The sequence below is a fragment of the Stereum hirsutum genome, assembly GCF_000264905.1.
Source record: "Stereum hirsutum FP-91666 SS1 unplaced genomic scaffold STEHIscaffold_8, whole genome shotgun sequence".
Classification (NCBI taxonomy): Eukaryota; Fungi; Basidiomycota; class Agaricomycetes; order Russulales; family Stereaceae; genus Stereum; species Stereum hirsutum.
The window spans coordinates 202,326-227,337 of record NW_006763138.1 but is presented as its reverse complement, the minus strand read 5'-3'; the positions used below and the strand labels follow the sequence as shown (position 1 = coordinate 227,337).

The 25,012-nt window shown below is 53.0% G+C and overlaps 10 protein-coding genes across 10 annotated transcripts; 4 read left to right on the top strand and 6 right to left on the bottom strand.

Annotated features, from left to right (window-relative positions):
- Positions 1-1,600: 1,600 nt before the first annotated feature.
- STEHIDRAFT_131530 (Metallo-dependent hydrolase) lies at positions 1,601-3,562 on the bottom strand (the record flags this gene model as incomplete). Its single annotated transcript, XM_007304683.1, has 7 exons — positions 1,601-1,659; positions 1,822-2,010; positions 2,079-2,499; positions 2,565-2,925; positions 2,982-3,180; positions 3,259-3,405; positions 3,484-3,562. 7 exons carry the CDS (start codon positions 3,560-3,562, stop codon positions 1,601-1,603), a joined length of 1,455 nt encoding a protein of 484 aa, XP_007304745.1.
- On the top strand, positions 3,475-6,363 carry STEHIDRAFT_168871 (uncharacterized protein; the record flags this gene model as incomplete). The annotated part of the gene is made up of 7 exons (XM_007304682.1): positions 3,475-3,518; positions 3,571-3,645; positions 3,843-4,456; positions 4,517-4,569; positions 4,632-4,722; positions 4,791-4,841; positions 4,930-6,363. 7 exons carry the CDS (start codon positions 3,475-3,477, stop codon positions 6,072-6,074), a joined length of 2,073 nt encoding a protein of 690 aa, XP_007304744.1. The 3' UTR covers positions 6,075-6,363.
- Positions 6,364-6,417: 54 nt separating this feature from the next.
- STEHIDRAFT_121822 (uncharacterized protein) lies at positions 6,418-8,073 on the bottom strand. Its single transcript, XM_007304681.1, has 3 exons — positions 7,647-8,073; positions 7,422-7,560; positions 6,418-7,314 (listed from the first exon to the last, which is right to left on the bottom strand). The coding sequence occupies exons 1-3, from the start codon at positions 7,698-7,700 to the stop codon at positions 6,662-6,664; spliced, it is 846 nt and encodes a 281-aa protein (XP_007304743.1). The 5' UTR covers positions 7,701-8,073; the 3' UTR covers positions 6,418-6,661.
- A 188-nt stretch (positions 8,074-8,261) lies between these two features.
- Positions 8,262-9,343, top strand: STEHIDRAFT_111421 (uncharacterized protein; the record flags this gene model as incomplete). Its single annotated transcript, XM_007304680.1, has 2 exons — positions 8,262-8,459; positions 8,534-9,343. The coding sequence occupies 2 exons, from the start codon at positions 8,262-8,264 to the stop codon at positions 9,341-9,343; spliced, it is 1,008 nt and encodes a 335-aa protein (XP_007304742.1).
- Positions 9,344-9,876: 533 nt separating this feature from the next.
- On the bottom strand, positions 9,877-11,599 carry STEHIDRAFT_147425 (uncharacterized protein). The gene is made up of 3 exons (XM_007304679.1): positions 11,560-11,599; positions 11,393-11,493; positions 9,877-11,330 (listed from the first exon to the last, which is right to left on the bottom strand). Exon 3 carries the CDS (start codon positions 11,277-11,279, stop codon positions 9,906-9,908), a length of 1,374 nt encoding a protein of 457 aa, XP_007304741.1. The 5' UTR covers positions 11,280-11,330; positions 11,393-11,493; positions 11,560-11,599; the 3' UTR covers positions 9,877-9,905.
- Positions 11,600-11,979: 380 nt separating this feature from the next.
- STEHIDRAFT_131526 (Clavaminate synthase-like protein) lies at positions 11,980-13,640 on the bottom strand (the record flags this gene model as incomplete). Its single annotated transcript, XM_007304678.1, has 8 exons — positions 11,980-12,190; positions 12,359-12,431; positions 12,530-12,705; positions 12,774-12,791; positions 12,853-12,904; positions 12,960-13,048; positions 13,117-13,318; positions 13,382-13,640. The coding sequence occupies 8 exons, from the start codon at positions 13,638-13,640 to the stop codon at positions 11,980-11,982; spliced, it is 1,080 nt and encodes a 359-aa protein (XP_007304740.1).
- A 246-nt stretch (positions 13,641-13,886) lies between these two features.
- STEHIDRAFT_147423 (nucleic acid-binding protein) lies at positions 13,887-15,842 on the top strand. The gene is made up of 9 exons (XM_007304677.1): positions 13,887-14,156; positions 14,211-14,306; positions 14,375-14,831; positions 14,890-14,927; positions 14,988-15,089; positions 15,175-15,231; positions 15,305-15,407; positions 15,490-15,549; positions 15,639-15,842. The coding sequence occupies exons 1-9, from the start codon at positions 13,983-13,985 to the stop codon at positions 15,761-15,763; spliced, it is 1,212 nt and encodes a 403-aa protein (XP_007304739.1). The 5' UTR covers positions 13,887-13,982; the 3' UTR covers positions 15,764-15,842.
- Positions 15,843-16,430: 588 nt separating this feature from the next.
- On the bottom strand, positions 16,431-17,117 carry STEHIDRAFT_111418 (uncharacterized protein; the record flags this gene model as incomplete). Its single annotated transcript, XM_007304676.1, has 3 exons — positions 16,431-16,545; positions 16,631-16,880; positions 16,964-17,117. The coding sequence occupies 3 exons, from the start codon at positions 17,115-17,117 to the stop codon at positions 16,431-16,433; spliced, it is 519 nt and encodes a 172-aa protein (XP_007304738.1).
- Positions 17,118-19,823: 2,706 nt separating this feature from the next.
- STEHIDRAFT_58877 (uncharacterized protein) lies at positions 19,824-20,959 on the bottom strand (the record flags this gene model as incomplete). Its single annotated transcript, XM_007304580.1, has 2 exons — positions 19,824-20,592; positions 20,646-20,959. The coding sequence occupies 2 exons, from the start codon at positions 20,957-20,959 to the stop codon at positions 19,824-19,826; spliced, it is 1,083 nt and encodes a 360-aa protein (XP_007304642.1).
- Positions 20,960-21,806: 847 nt separating this feature from the next.
- STEHIDRAFT_58960 (DUF254-domain-containing protein) lies at positions 21,807-23,714 on the top strand (the record flags this gene model as incomplete). The annotated part of the gene is made up of 10 exons (XM_007304586.1): positions 21,807-21,883; positions 21,940-22,129; positions 22,204-22,318; positions 22,374-22,516; positions 22,570-22,651; positions 22,703-22,887; positions 22,969-23,058; positions 23,119-23,303; positions 23,375-23,486; positions 23,574-23,714. The coding sequence occupies 10 exons, from the start codon at positions 21,807-21,809 to the stop codon at positions 23,712-23,714; spliced, it is 1,320 nt and encodes a 439-aa protein (XP_007304648.1).
- Between the last annotated feature and the right edge of the window lie 1,298 nt (positions 23,715-25,012).

Here is a 25,012-nt window from a genome sequence, read left to right as displayed (position 1 = left end):
ATTCATACAGACAGTCGTCATGTCGTAAATAATACAAGGATCCTGTCTCACGCATAATCAGACAGCAAAAATGGAGATGGGACAGACAGAAAGACAGACTCACCACTCAAAGCAGAACCCTACTTCCACGCCTCTTGCTCACCATACTGCAACTCCTCCAACGTCTCATCCTGCCAACCCCCCTCCAACCCCAATATCCCCGGAATCTTCTCCCACCACTCCTTATACTCCTTCATAACCTCCCCATCCACCTCCTTCAAACACGACTCACAATACGACGCTCTCTCCGGATCCGTCCTCACACACCGAATGAACTCCAACCCATACCGTCCATGCGACTCCGTCAGCCACTCACCACCCCCAACCCCAAAACTCGCCTTCTTCTCCAACTTCTCGACAAGATGCCCGTGAAACTTCTTGAACGAGCAACACCTCGACCTCCGACTGAACGGACGCTCCGCATCGAATTTCGTCAGCACACGACCGACGGCTTTCGCCAGAGCCTTATGATGATCCCAGAGCTCAGGACAAAAATCTCTATCCTGCGACTGATCGAGTCCAGGCGCATAAGGTGACGAGCGGCGCGGTTCTCTGGCACTCAGCAGCTCCGCCTCGGAGACGAACACGGTGAGGTCGACCATGACGATGGGCACGAGCGAGTGTACTCTGACTTCGTACGTACGCGCGAAGTTGAGGGCGTGCACGGGGTTGAGCGGTTTAGGGATCGGATGGAGGCCGTCCCAGGATTCGTAGGTGCGGAGACGGTCGAGGTAGTGTTTCAAGAGAGGTTGGATCAGGATTTCGCGGAGGTTGCGAAGTTGGTAGAAGTCGGCCATGGCGAACATGGATGTCAGGTTCGTGAAGTCGTCGAAGGCTGGGAACCGTCTGACCGCAAACACGAGCAGATAAGTTGTGTCAGTGTACTATGTAGAAGACCGCGGAGGAGTGATGGCATACTTTCCAATCCCGACGTGGATCCATTGTAGAACGGGAGCGAGCTTGGACACGGGCTCGTCCATGCGTATAACTTCGCATCCTTCCACCCGCGTTCGCAGGTACCGATGTGCAGGAGGCGCAGCGAACAAGTCTGCAAAGACCTGCGAGTCTCGCACGAGCATGCCTTTATAGACTTTGAAGGCGGTGTGTCCAGCCAGTAAGATGACCTGCGAAACCACCTATTAGCGTCACACGAAGGTATCATTAGACGGCGGGATCGTAACTTACCGTCCCGTCATCAAACCAGGGATCCCCTCGATAACCAAGAGGAACCCTCCCATTCACAAGCGGAAACGGCAAACTGAAGTAGTACGACATGCGGTGTACCTGGGAGGGTATGCTCGCAGGGGGGATGCATCGAAACTTCCAGTGGCTCACAGTCTTTATACTCTTCTCTTTCCAGAGCATGACGTCAGCATATTTGTATTAGACGCTGCTGTGTCGCCACACAAATAACCCGCAGGCGTATCTATTCGTGAACGGTCAGAAGACGGATACCGAAGGCGCACAGGAAACACATACAGGGATGAAGAGTCCATATAACCGCCATAGGCCCTGGTCTTTCCAGCTTGTTAACGACTCAAGGCTGTCCCGCAGCCATAGATTATGACGGACCAAACGAATCGAGAACTTTCAGGACCATCCAGCAAATATGTGGTGGCGCTGCAGGTACACGAGGAAGTTCAGCCTTGGGACACGCAGATCAATCAGGCACTCCGAGGGCTTTTGGAGGCGAAAGGTAACGGAGTCAACAAGTGCGAAATACAACATCTAGTCAACATGCTTTGAGTGAAATACTATTGCGAGCATGGTGAATGAACGCACCTGGATAAGGCTGCCAGGTCCCGATCTTCCGACCCTGAACCCACATCCCTGTACGGTTGCTCTGATCCCCCAAACAAAACCACTTCTCGACCATATCCACGGTCAGATCCTTCGAAGCCGTACCCAACTCCACATCGAGAAATTCAAGTTGACCAACGCCTCGCCCACTCGATGGGTCGAATAGCTTGACTGAGGACACGATAAGAGAACATGATGAGGGTATGGTCCAGCTTCAGGCCGGAGCGAGTGGTACGTACCACATTGAGCGTCGAACGGTGCCCCGACCTCGAAAACACCGCATTCGAGCCCAAGTACCTCCGCCCCACCCCTAGTAGCCAGAAACATCGCCTCCATCCAGTCAATCTTCACACTACCACCTTCACCCGCACCGTCTGCTGCGCTTTCTATCCTCGCTCCGTCTCGCATCCGGGACACCCCGACGGCCCAACGCATAGCATCCATAATATTCGCGCTATATCCACCTGCGACATCTGTTCCTAGACCAACACGAACGCCTGCTGTGAGAGCCTCGCGCAGAGCGAGCGGTCGTGCGGAGAAATAGGCGTTCGAGAGGGGACAATGGGCGATGGCGGTTCCGCGAGATGCGAGGATGTCGAATTCCGGCGATGATAAGTACGTGCAGTGAGCCTGAATCGTGCGGGATCCTAGTAAATTTGACTATTGGGAATGCTTATAAGTCAGCGACGGTGGATGCTGAATGGGAGAAATGAGAGACGACGTACGCGATCGAAGACTTCGATGTCGTCCAGGCCACGCTCGGCCTTCACCCATGCTACTTGATCGTGCGCTTCGGCGAGGTGGCTTTGTACCATGACGCCTTTGCTCTGGGATAGCTCGGCTAGACCCTTGAGTAGGTCATCCGAACAGGTGGGGACGAATCGAGGAGTCAACACGGGCTTGACTAGACAAGACTCGGAGTGCCGGTGAGCGAACTCGTCCATGCGAGATAGGAAAGAGGTGGCCGCATTAAGTGATGTGTGTGTATCGTGTTCGGTATAGGTCGGACGGCTATTCTGGTTCATGGATAGTTTGCCGACGAATGCTCGGATGCCAGCTTGTTGCATCTCCTCTGCAAGAACGAGACTGTCAAAGTAAAATGTCAAATACATGTTCTGCGCTCCGCATGCCGACGAAAGTACTTCGTATCGACACCAATAGTCCCGAACAGGAGGACAGCGCCAGTGCCATTCTCCACGAGGCGTTGAGCGAGCCGGCCATAAACGGTACGGGCAAGCTGAGGATCCGAGTCAATTCTCTCTTCAGCTTTGAATGCATATTCCTCCAGCCATTGCATCAGCGGTAGGTGGAGGCCAGTTCCCTGATATAAAAATTGTGGAGCTTAGGCAGAGTTAAGTTAGGGTCTCGTGCCGGGGAGGGGTATGTCCGATGCGATCTAGAGAAGTGAGTATGGCTGACCATGAAGGTGAAGGTCGCAGAAAGTGGGTACACAGAAAGATCCGAGGGGTATGAGGGTTATATTTCCGGCGTTTACGTCGAGCAAAGCCTCAGATTGGGGAGAGTCCGCAGGCTCGAAATGTGAGATGTATCCATGTTCGTCGGTAGCTGGAGAGCGAACGCTTGAGCTCGGTGCCCGCAACGGGAGAGCGACTCGCTCAGACCTCAAGCATAGCTATGACTTGCCTAGCAAATGGTCTCGACATAGTTGTACTCCAGACGTGAGCGATGGAAAGTGAACAAAATCGCCTCGATAGTAGTTCATGCTCGTAGAAAGGTGAAGTTAGAAGTTAGGAGCCCGCCACGCCCGGAAGCCGCAGATTTCGGCCTTCGGACCGGCTTCCGCAAGTGCGAACGCCACTGTGGCGGAATGAAGCCACTCCTCTTGTTATTGACTTGCAAAGTCTTCGAGCTCGTATAGTCGCGTTACAGCTGACATCTGGAACCTAAGGATACCAAAGAGACAAGACATGGACGCTGGTTGGGTGCGGAATCTCTCCATCGTTCCCGGCCTGGACCTAGCGCTCAATTGCTACACATCACAGCACTCCCATCCGCCCGCACATCTTCCGCAATTCCCAACGAAAAGGAATATCCACCACACTGGGACAGAAATATTCTGCCACCGTAGAGCGCTTCAATTATACCACTAGAACCCACAAACGCGAATATCTGGCGGAAACCCACGCCGGACGCGGTTGGAACGCGCAGGAAGAGCAAGGGACGAAGGAGAGAGCGTGCCGACCGTCCACCGGTTCCTGCCAGAACACCCTCTCCACGCCACCTCGCTGGCGACTCCCTTCCGCACTCCTTGCTCTCTACTCCCATCATCTCCTCCAGTCCGTCCGGTTCCAGCACCCATCCCCCTCCCCCTTCCACACCCGCTCCCCATCCATGGAACCCGTCTTTCTTCAGCACTATGACCAGATTGAGATAGACGACGACGAAGAGGACCAGCTCCTCGACTCGGACCCAGAAGACGAACTGCCTGCGCCTACCTCTATACCCCCACCCCCGCCTCCTCCCCCTCCTCCCGTGGCGCGAGACACGGGCAAGGATATTGATCCAGATGTCGACGCTGCGGTTCCGCGTTATTCGAGGAAGAAGGGAGAGACCATATTCCCTCCGTTGCGTATCGAGAACATTTTGAGGGCTGATGGTACGTGTCTTCTCTTTCTGCTCTCACCGGACGGCCCACCGACGCGTCTTCCTTGCGTAGGCGAGACGGGAATCATGTCCCGAGAAGCCCTTCTGGTACTCTCACTGGCCACCGTACGTATCCTTCCTCCCACCGCCCTTTCGGTAAAGTGCAGATTCCCTAATTCAGTATATAGGAGGAGTTCATCACGCGAATGGTCGACGCGGCAGTCATTCACGCCAATGATGAAGACAGACAGCGTACAGTTATCACCTATAAAGACATAGGTTCGTCCTTCCGGCCTCGTAACCTGCTACCTCCACTGCTAACCGTTTGCTCACTCATCTCTTCACAGCTCACGTTGCCAACTCACCAAAACGGTGGCCAGAGTTGGAGTTCCTCGGTGGTATGTCAAAACCTTCGTCTTTTGTCCTTTCAGTGACTAACGACATCCTCTCCTTTATTCAATGTATGTATCGCCGGCACTATCACAGAATTGATGCCCAAACCCATGACCGTAACAAAAGCCTTCCAAAATCGAGCCCTCAAAGAACAAGAGCTCATCGCCGAAGATCCCGCCCTCACCCAACTCACCTCCCCACTCCCCCCTCCCGACCCCTCACTCCCCACCATACCCCTCTCTGTACTCGCCCGCCCCGCTCACCACAACCACGCACACGCACACGCTCAAGCACACCCACCCCCACACCACCAAGGCCATCCCGAAGCCGGCCGTGCCTCCACCTCAGACTCACACCCCTCTGGCTCCGGTACCCCTCTTCCCGACGCGGCAGACAAGTCCAAAGGACGGTCCAAAAGCGGAGCGAACGGAAAGGGCAAAGAAAAAGCAGGTGCTTATATCCCCGCTCTTCCGGGCACTCTCACCCCAGAGCAACGCGAGCAAGCGGAGGCGAAACGACGCGAACGCACCATTGAGCGCGAAAAGAAACGGGCGTTATCGATGTCGATGCAGCAGCGTCCCCGAACTGTATCGGATGCTAGTATGAGTGCGCACGCGATGGGGGCGGACGTGGACATGAGTATGATGTCGGGCTCGGCGAGCGCCAGTCCGTCCAGGAGGTCGACGAGGAAGAGGGACAGTCGAGGGAGGTTCAGTAATTCGGGCGCGAATAACGCGTCGCCTTCGCACCTTGACCGTGAAAACGCGGGGAGCGTGACTCCGGACGCGCCGAACCACAATTATCATCACCACGACCACAACCACAACCACGACCACAGCCATCATCATAACCACTCTCATGACGGCGCCAGTGCTGGACCCAGTAACGGCTACTCTGCCTCCGCTCCTTCGCACTCCCCGTACACACAAGTGCCCCTCGTCCAAGGATGGACAGAACCCGGCCATCGACACGAATCCGGCGCTGGTGCCAGTGCCAGCCATCACTCCGCACGCAGCCAGTCACCCCTCAACGGACTGGAGAGGGATATGAGTGACATTGTCATGAACGATGAACCGATGAACGCAGCGGATCTCTCACCCCCGCCGCAGACCCTCTATGGACCCGGTGTGGCTCCGCCACCTTCGATCTCGGCTTCGGACTCGAGGGGAAGGAGTATGAGTTCGGGAGGCGAGGGTCCTTTTGGGGCGCAGGGGAGGACGATATATTCGGCGCGATGAGATACTTATGCGCATGTGTAGGTATAGTTGCGATGTTCATACCCCATGAGTACTTATCGTCGTTAGCCAGCTGGGGGTTGGACAATCCGCTGGTTGCATTTGTCGGTGCTGGGGCTCAGGACCGATTCATATAGGACAATTGCACACGAGTTTTGGTTCACTTCAAAAATGTAGCAGGGTCGCTCGATGCTCTGAGAGTGACTGTGATTTGCGCGTTGTTGTCTTTCGAGACCTCGACTGTCCGAATGACTTTCCTATCGATGATTCTACAACAAATTTCATGGTCACGCAGCTGGAGCAGAGGGCGTCCCGTTACAGTGTGCCAAGTTTTGTAGCAAGAGAACTTGTACTGCGTGAGCTAGATTTTTGCAGACTACAAAGCAGAATAGACGGAAAAGGGTTGTAGAAAACTGTAGGACAACAAATAAAACTAGAGCAGAGCTGGTACAAAACTGTGGGACGCTGATACTCGATATCAACACTAGTTCCTCGCATGCGACACTTTTCCTCGATCATCATCGCCCAGACGATACCCATGCAGTATCAATTAGACCCAAATCCAAATTCAATGAGCACATGAGACCAGACTACCCTGTCATCCCTTCTTCTGGCGTCGGCGTTGGGCCATCTACTGTCGGTGTGGGGCCATCTACTTTCGACGTGAGAGCGTCCACTGCCGGTGTGGGGACGTCCACTGTCGGTGTGGGGTTTTCCACTGTCGATGTGGAGACGTCCGCTGTCGGTGTGGGGACGTCCACTGTTGGTGTTGGGACGTCCACGACCACTGTCGATATGGGGGCGTCCACTGGCGATGTTGGGACATCCATTGACGGTGTGGGGACGTTCGTTGTCGGTGTAGGGACGTCCACTGACGGTGTGGTGACTATCACTATCGGTGTTGGGTCTTCCACTGTCGGAGCCAAGACGATGATGCTCATATCCTCCCAGTCCACAGGATGCATGACCTCTTCCAACTTCACGAGTAGCTCCTCATCCTCCTCCTCGATCAACTCATGGTGGACTTGCCGCACCATTACAAGGAGGTCCCCACGACCTTTTCCCTCATACTTGTTGAACTCGATCTTGTGAGCCTTATCGGAGAGCCAGGCGATGAGATATTTGATATCTGCCCAGTCGGTATCGCGCTTTGCCTTTGCCTTTGGCCAACTCGAGGTGCGATTCACGGTCCAGCGTTTGAGCTTCGTAAGGATGAGGATGGAAGGGTGAAGGATGGGGATTCCTAAAGTTCGGTCGTGCACGATAAGTATTAAGTACCTCAGTAGATTGTCGCAGACTGTGTGTGGCGGTGATAGGAAGATCATTGAAGGAGCATGAATGGGTACGTACTGTATTCCGTATGCTCGACTTGATGCGTAGGGCTCGCGACAGCGGGGAGGCCCATACGCCCGGCCATAAGAGTTTCGATCAGGACATTGTTGATGCCTCGCATGACATTCTCCGTTCCATCGAGCATTTCATCGGGTTGCTAAAAGGTTAGTTGAGCAACGGATTAGATCTACTCTCTGCAGGTGCCCAGACCAAGCGCACACCGGCGACATGACATCAGCGCACCTGCACGAAATAGAACTTGATGTTTGCTTTGGCGAAATGAGGACTGCGCTCCATCAAGTCATCCCGCAAAGCTAGCAGAGGAGGTTGTCCAGGCAGTGGCTGAATAAGAATGTCGATATCGTGCTAGGTCAGAATGAGCAAGTAAATATTCGCTTATATTGCATAAGAGGAAGCGGGAGAGCGAAGTATCTGAGTTGCTCGCCGGCTACCGAGGAGAGACCACGCAAAACCACCGATGTAGGCATGGTCGTATCCAAGCTCGCGGAGACTATGAGTTGTTTTGGCATCATTTCGACTGAAGTTAGACCCATTCTAAGCGGTGAAGACACGCTGACCTCTCTGAGAGTATATGGGCGGCACGAACGTGATGTTCTGTATTCGTGGATATAGAGATCTGAGCAGGCGGCATGACCAAGGCTCGCTAACTGAGAGGAATGGCAGTCCTTGTGGCAGTTCCCGAGTAAGTTCCACAAAGGTCCGCCCGTACTGGGGCCGTATTTCCCCTTTTAGCATCGTGGGAAGACACAGCCACAGCATCGGGCCATTGGTTCCCGCCCTCAACAACCTTGTCTTCACCAGTCATCACCATCCACTCTATCGCTATCGACAACGACGATGACTAGAACCACAACAACGATAGCGACAGCGGACACGACTCCCCAGACGTCTTTCAAAACAGAATCGTCTATTTTCGATCGCCCACCGGAGGAGCTCGTACGCCAGATCCGGGACCAGCTATTGTCCAGCGGCGTTCAGCTCATCGAGTGGGGCGCAGAACTGCAGCTCCGACTAGGAGTCCCCGTCGTTCTCAAAGTCTGTTTTCTTTTTATTTCACCAGCTGCTCGTACCTTGTACTCATTATGCACTTATCCGCGATGCTCCCTCAGGATTTTACCTATTTAGTAGCAGACGAGCAGCTTGAGAAGGCCTCATCCATCGTTTCAGATTTCGGGCTCCCTCACTCAGAGCCTCCGCATATCCTCGCCGCGACCTCTGGCGATCTATACACTGAAGGTCGTCTACATCACCTGACGAAATCGACACTCATGAGCACTGTCCAGTTCCTTCACTTGTTCCCTGCCTCCTTTGCCTCCTTCACAGCATCAGAACTCGACCCCGCCCCCAACCACACATCGTCATCACTACCTATCCTCATTCCACGAGCGCCAGCGCTCTATTCCTGCCTAATACGCATCATGTCTCGCTATCCTCGCAACTCGTGCGCTCGCTCAACTCTCGCGACCCAGCTCGCCATGTACATCAACTATCACCTATTGGGGTCTCGTCTCGAAGACGGCCATGAGGACACAGAGGACGAAGATTGCGAGCGGCCGAAGGATTATGGTCATATCGCAGACGCGATCTCTCTTGTCCGTGGATGGATTTGCGGAAGCGAATGGCGTGCGGGTGACGAGTGGATGGGGGATGCTTTGGTTGCAATCATCTCAGGCGAGGGTGATACCAGGTTCCTCCCATGGAAAGCGAAGAACGAGTCGGAGAAAGCGAAGATGTTAAATAGGAAAATGTACGGCAAGTGTGATGGACAGAAGAAGAGTGCACCGCGGTCTCACTCGCCTTCCGACAGGTCTACAGCATCGTCAACGCTTCCCACATTCTCCTCCGCTGCGCTATGCAAATCCCTACCCGATGAACCGATCCACCTAGGCCGAGGAGGAACAGTAGAGAGCGTATGCTAAGAGTACGCAGAGTCTTAGGGAGGCGATCAGCCGGCGACGAGGCCGCGGTCTGCTGCGATTGTGCAGAAGGATGGCCATGGGAGGCCGAGAGGGGGCGACGAGGGAGCCGAGACAGATCGCCTGCCTTTGATAACTAACATCCTCATGAAGATAATCTAGCAACTAATACTGTATCAAGACCTCGGGCATACCGAAAGCGGTTATAATACTGTATCCTTTGTAATGTTCCGAAGAGACCACTCGCTGATCAGTGCGATCAATCAAAGCACATACAACTGTTGTACAATGTACATTGAGCTCGCTAATTATTCTTAGGGATTATTTGACGATATGACCACCGAGGTAGGAGCACAACGTTCTTAAACAGAGCCACAGCCCTCGTATTGTTCCAATCTTGGCCAGTACAGCTCGGGACATCGCGTGGCCTTGTCAGGTAAAAACGGTCATCAAGCATAACAGGCGTGCACACAACGGTCACATAATACATGCACGCCAGAGTACGAAAGTATCAGAAACTAACTCGAAATTATCACAATAGAGCTACTGCAGAATTGCGTTATATTTACTCCTCGTCCTCATCCTCGTTCGCGTCCTCCTCATCCTCACCCTCATCCTCTTCCTCTTCCTCGCCATCCTCATCCTCACTTTCCGGGGGATACTCGACGTTGATGCTAATACCCCGCTTGCGGCACTTTTCCTCAATCATATGTGCAGAGCTCTCAATCTCAGCCCGATCCCACTTCCCATCATAATAGTCCGGATCTACGTCGAAATAAGGCTTCTGCCCAAAACTGACCCCCACCTTTCTCAGTTTCCCCAGCTCTGGCAGTTTCAAGCTCTCCAACAAGTCACCAAACTCATCGTCCTCGATAATGGTGACATACAGCTCCTTCAACTGCTGACAACCCAGCCGCCTAAACATCTCCGGCTCCGGGCCAAATTCACTCAGCCGCAAGGTTGTAAGGTTCGGATACCGAGGAAAGGCGTCGATGGGTGGTTTGCGACGAAAGGTAGGGCCGTTACCGACCCTATCAAGGTCAGCGCTAAGGGCATTCCCGACCCGGTGCGGTTGGCAATATTCTTTCGCGCAGGTCGCGATGAGGTCGAGGTTCCGAACAGTAAGTCTATCACCCAACGGGTGCAGGCTACTGACAGCCCTGACGAAATGTTCCGATGTCGTCTTGTCCTCTCGAACTCCATCGTGCCATTCGCTCAAAGTGAGCTTAAAAGCGGCGAGGTTCCGACACGCTCCCTCCCTCTGCAGCTCTGCCGAGAAGCGTTGGGCAACAGTGGAACAAGCTCTTAACGTCCGTTCCCATTTGCCTTTGTCCCCGTCATCCTCGAAAACCTCCTCATCCTCCCCATACCTGGATATTTCTTCGAAGTCCATCGATATGGAGAGCAGCTCGAGATCCATCGCGTTAAAAGCGCCCTCGAAGAAAGTCGCCCGCCTGCCATCACGGCCGCTGAGTGCGAGGTAAAACTGACGGACATTCTCGAAATGTGACATCAGCCCGACGAGATCCTTGTCGTTCCTATGGCCCCAAAGTATGAGCCTGTGTACTTTGATTGTCCATGGGCGACCCGAAGCGTCAGTGGCCTCCTGTATAGCATTGAACAATGCCTTCCCGTAGTTTGTGCTAGACGGGCAGTCCACCTTGAAAGTCTGTACTGACGGGGGTAAATATCGAAGGAGAGAATTGATCCAGGTTTGGGCATTAGTGCCGACAGTCCAGGGGGAGTAGAGTGCCAGCTGCTCCTGAGAATTCAAATCGTATCCGGTGAACATGGATATGAGAATGTGTTGGAGATGCTGGTGTGATTGCCTTCCGCTCTCTAGGTACTGTAGAAGCGTTTGAAAGCGCGGGGCGTCTATATAGACATGAAGAGTCGTAGGCGTCGACACTTGTATGACTGGCATATCGATATAATCCATGGTTTTGAGGAGGGTTGGCCAGTTGAGAGGTACAGATGTGACGTCCAAATGCTTGTCCAGAAAAATATAGTTTCAGGTTAATCTCAGAGTGAAAGGGTACAGAACTGACTTACAATGAGGTCCCCAAGACTGCTAGGACGGGTGGATGGATGTACAGTGCCAATATGCCAGCCGAATATGTAGTACTGGACCTGATCGCCTACGAACAAGATGCCTATATTTGTATTTGATGTGCATTAGAGGCAGCATGATCAGGCATTGCATCGAGTGAGTCACTCACACAGTCGATGGCTCTTCAGGTTTTTATGACTGTGAGCAAGCAACCAGAGCCAATTGCACCAGAGTAGTGGTCAGAAACGTTGAATAAGCGCATCAACAGCATCAACCGTCTCAACGTGAAGTATTACGTCATCCAAAGACCAAACAGGGGCAACCTCCGCCACAAACTTGTATTTGATTCTTTCTTCCACATATGTAAAGTATCTTGTTGTACAACACTTAAGAGTACATATACTAAGCCCAATATTTCCACCGTCTATAAACCCTGTTATATAGCTGATCTTGTCTACACCGTGTTTGAACCTCTTCCGAAAAACGCGAAAACATACAACACCAAGTATAGCAAATGAGACATAAAAACCTGAACCATTCAAATGGCAGTGGCAGCGACATAAACCCAGGGATGCGCACTCATCAACCTTTAGTTATCGTACTTGCCCTTCCCACCCCCGTTCGCGAAATTTCCGCCGATCTTGCGCAGGAGAAAGTCGCCGTATTTCGTCGGGCCGTACGTCTTCATCTTCTGTCGTTTCTTCAGGTGGTGCTCGCCGGGGAGTTCATCCTGAATGCGGTGAGCGGCTGCGAGAGGAGCGATAACAGCGTCGAAATTGGGTTCGAAGAAGAATGGGATGCTAGGGAAATTTTGAAGTCGGTATGAGAGACAGAATATCCGGAGATGAATGGAGAATGTAAGGGTGTAGGATTGGAAAAGAACTTACGAGATCCTGTGAGAGAAATTTATTGAAGGAGGGAAAGGTTAGAAAAGACACCTACGCAAAGTAGTGGCGGCGTATATATACCGATAGTTCATTCCCTGATGGATGACTCTATGAAGGGTGCTCTTGTACAGGCCATTCGTCCAGATCTCCCACACTAGACATCCGCATTCGCAATGAACAGTCAATGTGAGCAATAGTCAATTCGACCGCCGCTGTGTCAGATAGGAAGCTTGGTACGGATTCGATGCTCACTTTCACCGATGTTGCAGACTATGCAACCAGGAAGCGGATCTGCAGATACCCAGACTCCTTGCTCGAGTGTCTCTTCTGCCTTGGGCATTCCGTTGTTGATTTCGTCATCGACAACCGCTGCAGGTTGTGGCAAGAACACTTGGAGAGCATCTTCTGTGGGATCAGCCCAGAGAAATCTGCGGGTGTGGGCGATGGGGGGTCAGAAATGAGTAAAATGAGGCCAGTGGAGAAAGACAAGGTTTACGTGAGGCAACCGTAGTCTCTAGAAATGATGCGAATGAGCTATTTCTGCTAGTGATATCGTAGCGCGAAGGATTCCTGACCTGTGTGCGCCACAGAAATAACCTTCGTGATCATTAGGAAGTGGCGGATACCCTGAGTTTGCCACCCCGTCAACGAAATGACCCGAAGGCGTATGGTCTCTGCCTACCGATGACACGCATAACCCAAAAGCTATCGTCGACCTTAGCACGGAGATCTGCCCATTCCTCGCGGGACATGCCCAAGCCGAAGGACATCCTAAATGATACCGAGCGAGCCGATAAGTCATATGCCAGTGAATGATACGAGTAGGCAGAAATACATACGCCTCCATCACAATTATGCCCAGCTTCTTCATCTTCTCCACCCATGCTTCATACTTCTCACGAAAGCCAGGGATATCAGGCCATTGGTTTTCGCCCCACAGAGGCTTCGACTTGTCGGGTCTCTCGACAGGGCGGTAGAAATCTATACCTTCATGATTGTCTGGCTTGCCGTTGGTGACGTTCTCATTAAGTCTAGCATACCCTATAAGCGTTGAGAAATAGTTGTAGATGGCACATCAGAAGGCAGAGAAAGAACAGGAGAGACCTCTGGCATGATCCTCTCGGTTGAGAGATATCTTGTTCTTCTCCTCCAGAGGTTGCGAGAAAAACTGGCGTGCAAGTCGGGCTAGCTCCTCGGGCTCTTGTGGGTCGATATAGCTCGAGATATCGAGATAGAAGAATCCGTATTCAAGGCAAGCGGCGTGGATGGCAGCAGAGGTGGAGAGCCTGCCTTTGTGGTTGTGATCTTCGAGCCAGGGGGCAATATGGATGATGGGGAGCGCTGAGGCAGCTTTGACGGGCATGTCGCTTCAAGGCGCAGGTGGTGGTGGTCTGAGGGAGAGTACCAAAGGAGGAGACGAACGTTCGAGCTGAGAGTGGATGGTGATTTGTCTAGACATCATCATGGATTGTCCCTGGGCCACACTCGACTTCGTCCTGAGATCCGTGCAGCGGCGGTGGCGCGGCACGGCCCTCGGCAAGATAAGATAAGATGTTCGCCGCCCATCTGATCCTCCTCAAACTCTCGACGCCACATGGCCACCTTGACTCGGCTTGCATTCGCTCGTTCCTTTACTTTCTCTCTTCATCTGCATCACAGAGCACCAAGTCTACCCCATCGATTACCATTGCTGTTCTCTAGAAAAATGTCTGCAGCAGCGAGCCTCGGAAAATTGCAGGCCCCTCTCCGCGATCTCGTCATCGGGGCGACCGAGGATGGAGGTCAGGACTTTGGCAAGTCCGAGAAGGAAAAGGCAGACATCGCTGAGTGGATCGACAAGGTCGCGCAGGGAGATATCACCAGAGCGGAAAATTTGAAGGCAAGTGCACGAAGAGTGACTGCAGTCCAGCCAGTCCTTACTCTGATACCATAGGAACTCGATGCGCAACTTGTCCCTCGCACCTATGTAGTTAGCAACTACTTTACCGCCGCAGACGCAGCACTTTACGGAGCGCTTCATTCCACCTTCGTATGTTTTCCCTCTCCTAGTGTCCTTCGAATTCACCCTTATTCATGCTGTTTCTTCACCATCGACAGTCTCAATTGCAGCCGCCACAGTACTTCTCCCACCCAGCCCTCACCCGCTACTTCGATCATATCCAATCCCGTCCCTCTGTCCGCAAATCTGCGGAGAAACTATCTCCTGCCTTCTCTCTTGTCTCTATAGACTTTACCAACGCACCCACCATCGAACGAAAAGCCCCCGAACCCAAGAAAAAGGACAAGGCCGCCAAAGCAGCTGCAGCTGCACCCACGGAGGCGGCTGCGACAGGTTCGACGAGCAAGCCGGAGACCGCTGAAACTGAGCAGGGTAAGGCGCCCAAGAAGGAAAAGAAGGAGAAAGAAAAGAAAGAGGGAGGCGCGCAGGCGAAGGCGAAAGACGGAGAAGGTAAGAAGAAGGAGAAAGGCGGAGGAAAGGCGGCAGCACCTGCTGAAGATGCTGGTGAACCTGTTCCTTCTATGATCGATTTACGGGTGGGACATATTGTCGATGGTGAGCCTTGCCTGCACCACCAACCAGCTTACATTCCTCTCTGAGCGGTCTCATTCAGTCAAGAAGCATCCCGATGCCGACGGTCTCTACGTCGAGGTGAGTGCTCTTACGGCCATTCTTGCATTTGCCGAATGCTCACCAAGACCGCATTGGTAGCAAATCGACTTTGGCGAAGAGACCGGCCCCCGAACCGTAGTTTCAGGTCTCGTTAACTACGTCCCCATCGAGAAGATGCAGGACAAATGGCTCGTCGGCGTCGTAAGCCTCTTTCTCACTCCTCCCAAACTACACGCCACCCAAAACAACTTGTATTATAATTGAACCCCGACCTCCTTTCTACCAGTGCAACCTTAAACCCGCAAACATGCGCGGTGTCAAAAGTTTCGCCATGGTTCTCTGCGTGCGTCCCTCACATCTATAAATCATTTTCTTCTTACTCACCCTATCACCTTCTTCTTCCGCCACTGCAACAGGCGACCTCAAAAGACGGCAAAGAAGCTGGCATCGAGCTCATTGACCCACCGCCGAACTCTAAGCCAGGAGAGAGGATCTACTTCGAGGGTGCCGACTTCGAGAGTGCGTCTTTATCCTTATCCTTCCTCGTACCCTAGTTGAAATGTTTGGCCATATCCCCCTCACGTCTCGAATACTCCTCTAGACGCTACTCCCCTTTCGCAACTCAACCCGAAGAAAAAGATCTTCGAAACGATTCAACCAGGTACGATACTCCCCCGACCATCCCTGACCTGTACTCGAGACCGAACGCGAGTTTTTCAACCTCACTTTTCTAACCTTTTCACGCCCTAGGCTTCATCACGCTCGACTCACGAGAAGCCGCATGGGTGAACCCCACAACGAAGAGTGTTCATCGGATCCGGACGAAAGACGCAGTGTGCACGGCGCCTTCGCTTGTGGGCGCTTCTCTATCGTAGGGAAACTGTGTTTATATCCGTGTAGAAATGAAAGCAACCTCGATGTATCAATGGTATCCCTCTGGAAAGAAGCTCGAATTCTCCCGACATCTCGACAATTATCTTCTTGAAGGTACCTCAGCACGTGCATAAACTTCGAAGACGCGTCTGGTCGATGTCGCCAACTCGTCTGGGAGGAGATAACTCATTAGAGCATCACAGCGAGCAGTAGGACTCCCGGAAATATCGTCGAAACCGCATTGGCTCTGACCTTCAAAGTGACCTTGACGCCGATCTCGCTTTCGTGTTCCTTGCTCAGGTTTCGCTCTCCTTTGTCTCCCTTTTTACCACTGCCAAATAGTATCCTTCTCACCAAACCGAGCCGCACCGCCTCCGATGTTTCTGGAACTCTCACTGAGCCACTTATCACGCACAGAGCGAAATGAAGCTCCGGATCGTCACAATAGACACGATTCCATTCCACTAGACGCAACTACAGACGAAGTAACACCACACCACAACGGAGCCAAAGTCTTCAACGTCGAACCGACATACAACATCGAGCGATTACACAGTGACCGCATGAGGAGGCGCCTTAGAGGATGCTGCTAAGACGAAAAAAAAATTGGATGGGAAGGAGGAAACAAGGTAAGATCAGCGGGGTGAAAGGCTACGCGAAAGGGGCTGCTCACGTGGGGTCAGTTGAGGGGTTGAACGAGCCTGCAGCGGCATCAGCGTTGCCACCCGAGTTCTCGCCGTTGTGCGACCCAACATCGGCCAAGTCGTCGCCATTGCCGTTGTTCCTGCAATGAGAAATATTGTCGTGTAAGTGAACGCCAAGAAAACGGATACGAGAAGGATGTGAGAGTAGAGGTTGGTAGTACTAACCCGCTGCCGGAGGACCCAGAGCCAGAGCCAGAGTCGGAAGGAAAGAAGGAGGCAAGCAAGTTGCTGGGGTCTACACTGTTCCCGTCGTCCCCGTTGTTTCCGTTGTTCCCGCCGTCGTTGTTACCATTTCCGTTGTTCCCGCCGTTGTTGTTGCCATTACCGTTCCCGCCATCGTTGTTAGAGGGAGGGGGAGCGCCACAGTCTCTGGAGTTGTGGCTATTGTGAGAAGCGGCGTTGACATAGCCCGCGCCTAAAACGGAAGAAAGAGTGCGCAAAGACATGCAAAGTCAGAACAAGGTCATAAAAGAGAAGGGCATGAGGCATAAAACTAACCAGCAGCGCCGTGACCTCCAGAGCCGGTGACGGGGGCAGCAGAGCCGGAGCTGACGGCGTTGTCAGCTGAGGCAGGCATCCCAGAGACTCCCATTAAGGGGCTGGCGCTGACAAGGGCGACGGAGGTGAAGGCGAGGATGGCAGCAGCACGCATGTTGAAGACGATGAAGATGTGGGGTTGAGGATAGTGGTGAAAAGAGTGTCCGGAAAAAGTTGCAGTGGAAGGGGAAGTGATATTGCGGTGATAGAAATGTGGGCGGCTCGACAGGCGGATCCTGGAGGAACGTGGTCGCACTCGAGGGCCCTTATATACCGCGAGGAGGGATGTGGGCGGGACATGTCACAAAGAGGCAAAGAGGGACGTCACATCGAAGAAAAGCCAGAAGAGGAGATGGTTACCGAAACGAGAGCTCAAGGTTTGACAGAGGCGGGCGCGCTCGATTTCTGGCAGTCCATCGAGCGGCGAACATACAAATGGGCAGACCAAGTCGGGGTGAAGCAGACGGAGGCGACGGAAGTATCTCGTCGGTAAGCATCCATTCACATGTGGACCAACACTCGACGACTTGGCGAGAGCGTCGAAAGAACAAGATTAACGTCAAGAAAACATTGAGAAATACTTGAACAATAAATATAGGATCCTATGCAGTCCCTGTCAAGCACTCTCGAAAGCAGTGTAGCGGAAAACTCCGCGACGGGTAGCGGAGAATGAAACTTACGTGGTTAAAGATTAAGGTTCAATCTTGTCCCCGCCACCGAGAACTTGCAGTCGATCCCGTCGTTTTCCCGCCGTTTATCTTTCGATCAATGTTCAACTGTCGTGAGTATCACGAGAGGGCATTATAAGCCAGAGGCAGCGAGAACTTACCTCCCCACGACTCGCCTTGCCGCCACCACACATCTCTACACACGCTAGCACTCTCCCCGACTAACTATCTAATTCATCATGCGTGCCGCTGCTCTCCTCGCTGTCACTTCCGCTGCTATCGTTAGCGCTAGCCCGTTGATGACTATGAACTCTAGGTCTGCAGCCTCAGCCTTTCCCGGTAGGCCTCGTCTCGTTCGCTCCCCCCTTCGTGCCACGCGCGAGTTTAGCTAACTCGTTCCTCATAGGTATGAACCACGTCAACGCCGTCGAAACCAGGAACGGTCCCGGACCTGCGGAGTACGTACAATTCATTATCTGCTGGCTCGTATTTTCAGCTCATAGTTTCCACCTTTAGTGCTGGCGCCAACAGTGGCGGGTATGTTGATTTCCGTTCGTTCTGTACTGCACTCCAGACTAACACCACTCACGCCCCAGAAACGCGTTCTACGCTGGCGCTCCTGTGGCGGGTTCAAACAACCCGTGAGTAGACATCTTCCTCCGTACCTCGTACTCGACGGTCTGACATTTTCAATCACCGCATTCGCAGAGACGTCGCCGTACCGCAGCCCGGTTCCTCCAGCTCGACTGCCACCGCTCATGAGCCCGCCGTCCTTGACAACGTTCCATCAGGCGACGCGCCCACGCTCATGTCCGGGCGTGACGAGCCTGCCGGTGCAGACGTTGCCACGCCCGCCGGCAACAGTGACGCCGACGTCAAGCCTTCACAGGACAAGGATATCAACACTCGCGACGAACCCTCCGGTGCCAAGGTCGACACTCCGGCGGGCGACAGCAACACCGATGTCGCACCCGCAGATGACAACCACATGAACACTCGCAGCGACCCTACTGAAGCCGATGTCAACACCCCAGCGGCCAAGACGGAAGCTACTCCAGGGAAGAGCGAGGACGTCAACGCTCGCGACGAGCCTACCGGCGCCGACGTCGCCACTCCGGCGGGAGACAGTAACACTGACGTCGCACCTTCGAAGGACAACGATATCAACTCTCGCGATGAGCCCGCTGACGCCGATGTCAACACCCCAGCTGGCAAAAGCGATGCAGACGTCGCATCTCCCAACGATCTCGACGAACGCGATGAGCCCACTGACGCCGATGTCAACACCCCGGCAGGCAAAAGCGATGCCGACGTCGCACCTCCCAAAGACAACGATCTCAACTCTCGCGATGACCCCACTGGCGCCGATGTCAACACCCCAGCAGGCGACAGCGACGCCGACGTAGCTCCTCACAAAGATAACGAGGTCAACACCCGCGACGACCCCGCTGACGCCGACGTCAACACCCCGGCGGGAGAGACGGACGTGGCAGGAAAGGGGGATAATGTCAAGGCTCGCGATGAGCCTGCTGGAGCCGGCGTCGACACCCCGGCGGGAGACAGCAACACCGATGTCGCGCCCTCGAACGACAAGCAATTCGACACCCGCGACGAGTCTACAGGTGTCAGCACCCCGGCGGGCAACACCGACACCGACGTCAAACCTTCCAGCAATGACCAGGTCTCAAGGCGTGACGATCCCGCCGCTGTCGATGTCAAAGCGCCGGAGAAGAGCAACGACAATGACAAGACTGAGGCTGAGGCTCACGCTTAGAGGACGGAGAGATCAGGGAGACCGAGGAGGCGGAAGAGGATGCCTGCTGGACTGGGTTTGGCTTGCTAGCGTGGCTCGTGTGTGATTGATGTTTGATAGAATGCACACCGTTTTTGTCGTTGAGAAACATCCTGAATCCGCGAGTCCTATCGCCAAGTCATCGTTAACATCTTCGATTCATGCTCCTCTATAGCGTGAAAGTAAGGACGAATGACCGACCTTCAGGGAAACTTCAACCTAAGTTCCGTCTGACTGCTCGTGGGTCGTTACACAATGACTGATGCATGAATTAGCCAAGAAGGATTTATGATTATAATGTGACCCTCTTCCAAAGGGTAAATAAAAATAGATGAAAGAACAGCGCTCTGAATCCTGATCCTCAAAACGATGCCTGTGGCGCCAAATCAATCTCCTCCAGTTGCTCCCATCCAGGCAATCCAACGATCCTAGGCAGCTCAGTCCACAACCTTTCCCTCAAAGCCGTGACGTCCGTCCGAAACGCACGCTGACACCGCGAACAAAGCGTCGAGTCCGTCTCCGCCCACTTCACCGCCTGATCCATATTATGGAACGGTCCTGCACGGGGCGAGAAGGCCTGATAGCTGTAATGGGCCAATCGAGAAAAATTCTTCCTGCACTGTTGCGAAGAATCCGGGGAGTGATCCTGCGCTCTTTCGCAGTCGGAGCTGGCAGGTCGGTTCGCGCAAGTCTCGCGGATGAAGTCGAGAAGGAGGTTGATCCGGTGCTGATACATCAGCGTGTAGTCGCGGATGTCCTGCGCTGATAGTTGCGATGACGGTCGTGAAGGATGTTCGACGCGTAGTTTCGGATGGTCTGCTCGTATGAGATCGGTGAGGGGGTAGATGGAGAGGAAGTATAGTGCTGAGGGGACGACGATCTGCACGTTGACTTCGCGGGCAAGGTTGAGGACGTGTAAGGGGTGGACGTAGGGGTAGGTCATGCCGTCAATTTCTGGAGAGGAGAGTGCAGTGGAGACCATTGTGTCGTGGCCACGGAGGGTATGGGCCCATGTTTGGGTCAGGTAACGGATGGCTTGAAGACGGAGAGAAGGGATGAAGTATTTGGATGCGAGCCGGAGGATTCCAGCCAGGAGGAAGAAATCCTCGGCACTACGTTGGGAAAATGCACTGGATGATGTCAATGGAGATGTAAGGTCGTACAGGTGGAGAGTGAGACTCACACCCCGTCGTATAGAGCTTTGATGAGACTGGATAGCTCGTTGGGAAGATCGTACATTCGCACGACAAAACAACCGTCAAGCATTTCCGCATCGGTCGGATTCTGAGGCATCTGGAACATGGTGCGAAATATTTCCGAGTGTCTAGAGAGGACGCCGCGATGGACTCTGAATGCCACGGGTTGTTTCGTCGTATCCTCCGCGTTCGGCGAGGCTGCAATGAGGACGATGTTTCCTAGTCTCCAACGAGTGACAGATGAGGATATCGCGCTTTTTCTCGGATTAATGAAACGAAAGGCATACCATCCTCGAACCATGGGTCTCCACGAGCCTCTGGTGGAAGAGAGACATGTTGGTTCATGGGGAGAGCAGAGTGCGGAGGCAAACGTTATTCGCATCGCGGACTTGAACGCTCGTGGCGCTGGGTGACTGTGGCGGCACGCCCCTTACGCCACCTTACTCAACTCTGCCACCCACGCTCACGTTCAACGTCTACCGAGGACGTATCTGGACGTATGCTCTAGAGTAGAGAAGAACGACTGTCCTTCGATTTTTGAGTCTGGTCCTCGAGACTTGCTCTGGACCACTGGAAGGAACGACGATGGTCAACTCTGCTCCTCCTTCTAGGACACCATCACGCTCACCCACACCCGTACCGTCCCCCAAACCTATCTCTCTCTCTACCCTCTCCGTTTCGAAACCCACCCGCTCCATCTCATCCCTCCAAGTCCAATCATCTCCCTCCCCCAAACCCCCACAACACCATATGCAATCCATTCCGAGCTCAGGCGTACAGAGCTCTGCTTCTTCCGTTATCAATGTCACCGAAGGTATCCTCGTTCCAGAGGTCGATGCAGAGGTCGATGTCATCGAAGGGGACGCGGCGGGGGCGATTGCTGGGTTTCGTCGGTCGCCCGCAGAGGATGAGGTATCTAAGAAAGCGTTGAGGGATCAGCTACGGCGGACATTGAGCGCGAGGGACTCTCCAAATGGTCAGCACAGAGATAGAAGCTCTCGTACGCATACTCATATCAAGTTCGTTAGACATGAGCGCATCCTTTCGGTCACGTCGCAGCCAGAAGGCGGCTGATATTGAGGAAGAATCTGTTGAGATTGGTATGAGCTTTCACCTAAACGTGAACATTCAGAACGCTCAACCCGGGCATGTGTGGCCCAGCGGATTCATATCCTCCGCGGCAGTATTTCGTTCTTACAGATGCTGGAAAGCCTGTCTTTAACAGGTACCCCTTATCCTTACCGTCATAACACTAAAATCACCGCTGACGGTTACTCACAGTCGCTCCATGTCGCGGGATCCGGATGAGTTGGCCAATATCATCGGCATCATGCAGGCCCTCATATCTGTCTTCCTCGACGACCGAGATAAACTTCGGTGCATAAACGCAGGCAAGACGCGCATTAACTTCTTAGTACGGTCGCCGATCTACTACGCCTCCGTTTCTTCCTGGGGCGAACCCGAGTCCGTGGTCAGTATGTGTCAAATCGTATCTTCTACCTATGGCCTACAAAGAATGGGAATCGCTGATTATGAAAAAGGAAGACACGATCACATCTGGAGTACCTGCATCTTCAAGTCCTAAGCATCGTTTCTGGAGGGCAGCTAAGACGTATATTCGAACGCCGGACGAACTTCGACCTGGGTCGGCTATTGAATGGTACACCGCTTAAACGAGCGACACGACGAGATGAACTGACAAGAATGGGTTTTAGGGGCTGAGATACTCATTCACTCCATGCTGGACCGCGTACAAGACGACCTGGCTATGAGTACTTCGTCATTGCACTGTCTTCGCATGGATCCTGGCCTGAGATCGCGCGTGGCGAGCGCGCTTCTGCCTAGTTCACGCATGAAGGTGCCACCACTCGGCCTCTTTGACAGGTGAACTCGAGCTGACCATGCACCCAGGACTTGCTATATATCATCTTGATTGGTCGTGGCCGGGTGATCACTTTGGTACGACCAAGGAAACACTCTATACACCCAGCAGGTAACTCATTACGCTATACTATCAGGATCTCTTACTGACTTCACCCTCTAGACCTTCACATATTGATGAACACAGCACATTCACCCTCCATCGTCAACTCTTCGGCCTCGGCCTCTTGGTTGCCCATGTGTCTTCCCAAGTTCGACGCTTCAGCCTTCGTTAATGCCTACATCACATTCCTACAACCTCAGCCTCCGACACCCCCACCCGAGAATGACCTCTCTGCAGAAGGGACGGTCCCCGAGGGGGTCGAGCCACCAGAACAAGACGATCGTCAAGAGACAGCGCCCGAGGACGATGACTCATTAGTGAACGAGTCCACCGATCCTTCGTCCGTGTGTTTGATCTGTGTTAGTGGAAATGGAGACTTCGAGTCCGTACGAACGTGGTGTGACACTGTCTATAAGGTATCGTGATATTTTATTCATACATTTATCTTGCTCCTCTCAACACGTTTTGGGCGCCAGAAACTCGATGGAGACGGGACACTGGGCACCATTCTCGACTCTATCCGAACGGGCGCCACTGAATACTCTGTTTCGGAGCTAAGCATCCCTGGTCTTCGTCACTTCATATACAAGTCGAGGGCGCATGTTCAAATCACGGTGCCCGTCTATGAGGATCCGTACGATACCGACAACGAACAGCGACGGTAAGGAGCTTTTCCCCTCCTTCACTGCTTAGACGTATATGAAGATGTGAATGCTGACGGAACTTTGGTAGATTGATCACACTGTATCAGATTTTGCATGACAATATACATGCGAAGTCGGGCCAAGAGACACCTTTGAAGCTGCAGTATATTAAGACGCAGAAGGAGAGCGTTATGGGATGGGTACGCCTCTTCAAACTTCACCTATTCACACCCGCACTCGTCAGACATACACTAAATTTCCCTCTATGTGCTTCTACCTTCACGTAGATCACACAGCCGTTCGAGCTGTACATCACCCTCTCTCCCTGGATGCCTAAGAGCGCGGCGATCCACGCCGCAAATTCAGTGGCGCGATGGGTGAAGAAGGAGGAGTCGCGGTTGTTCTTGCGGGATGCGCCCGTGTTCTAGTGCTAGCCGTGTTGGTGATGGGTTAGATGGATTATTTATTGAGCACTGTTTTTTTTTCGGTGTAAATATTGAGGGTCTCGTTGGAAGATCACCACTGGTACAGGTCTGCGATAGGACATCAAATGCGTGGGGCCTACAACAATACGGAACGAATCGTGACGTACACCATGATAGTCTCGAAAAGTGGCCAAGAAATTCATTATTTACTATCGATCCGTGCTCTACAAGTCTCATTCCGGCGCCCAGCTCAACCCGCGATAATACAGGTCGTATAAATTCGTCGTATAATCGCCCGTCAAGTCCACAGACACCGAGATGACGAACACATCCTTATACGGCAACGCAATGTCCAGCGACGTCTGCAAGCTCTTCCTGGTCTCATTCGTCGACGGATGCATGTACTGATCCACCTTCTTCGCGAGGTCCAACTTCCTATTCGGGGCACCTTGCGAATATCGATCATCTGCGCCTCTGGCTCTTTGCCCTCGATGATAAATCCCCTACGCGTTTCTGGATCGAAGCCGTCGTGCAGGTAGCTCGGGCTCCCTGGAAGAGCTCGAAACGGTCGCTGTTCGGTGACGGGGAGGGATTCGATGAAGTCTATGGCGGCGAAGAGCTGTTCCCAGCGGGTGAAGTGGAATTCCATGAAACCGCGTCGACGTTCGTCATCGTGGCTTATGAAGAAGTCGTACTCTTTCCATAGGTAGTCGGTATACTCGGTGAGGCCTCTGACCTTATGAAAGAAGAAAAAAAACGTCAGACCGTTGAACTACCATCAAGCTGACCTTTGTTCTGACTTACGAGCCAGATGAGATGCGCTATCTTCAGTTTGATTTTTTTGGATGGTGATGCCTCCGGGGTTCTCGGACGTGGATTGTGCCCATACGGCGCAGAACTCTTTATGTTCTTTCCAGTGTGCCTGTTGGCATGCCTAGATGATAATGTGTAATGAGCCACCCATCCCGATAGCCGATGTCCAAACTGAAGACACAAACTCTGTCACAGTACTGAACTGATCTGTGAAGCACAAAATCATCATAAATACGTCAGCAACTCGTTACACAATATTAATGTTATAAGTACCCACTTGCACTTCGAACACTTTTTAGGGGCCTTGTGGCAGATTTGAAAGAAAAAAGCGCAGGAAGGATTCGAGCAGCTTCCCAGCGATTTCTTGACAGGGAGGGGCGGTTGCGACATGTCTGCTCGAAAATCTATTAGCGGTGCCTCGTTAAAGCATAGGTGGATAATCACCCACAGGACAGGAGATTACTGACTGAATTCTTTTGGTCCAGTTT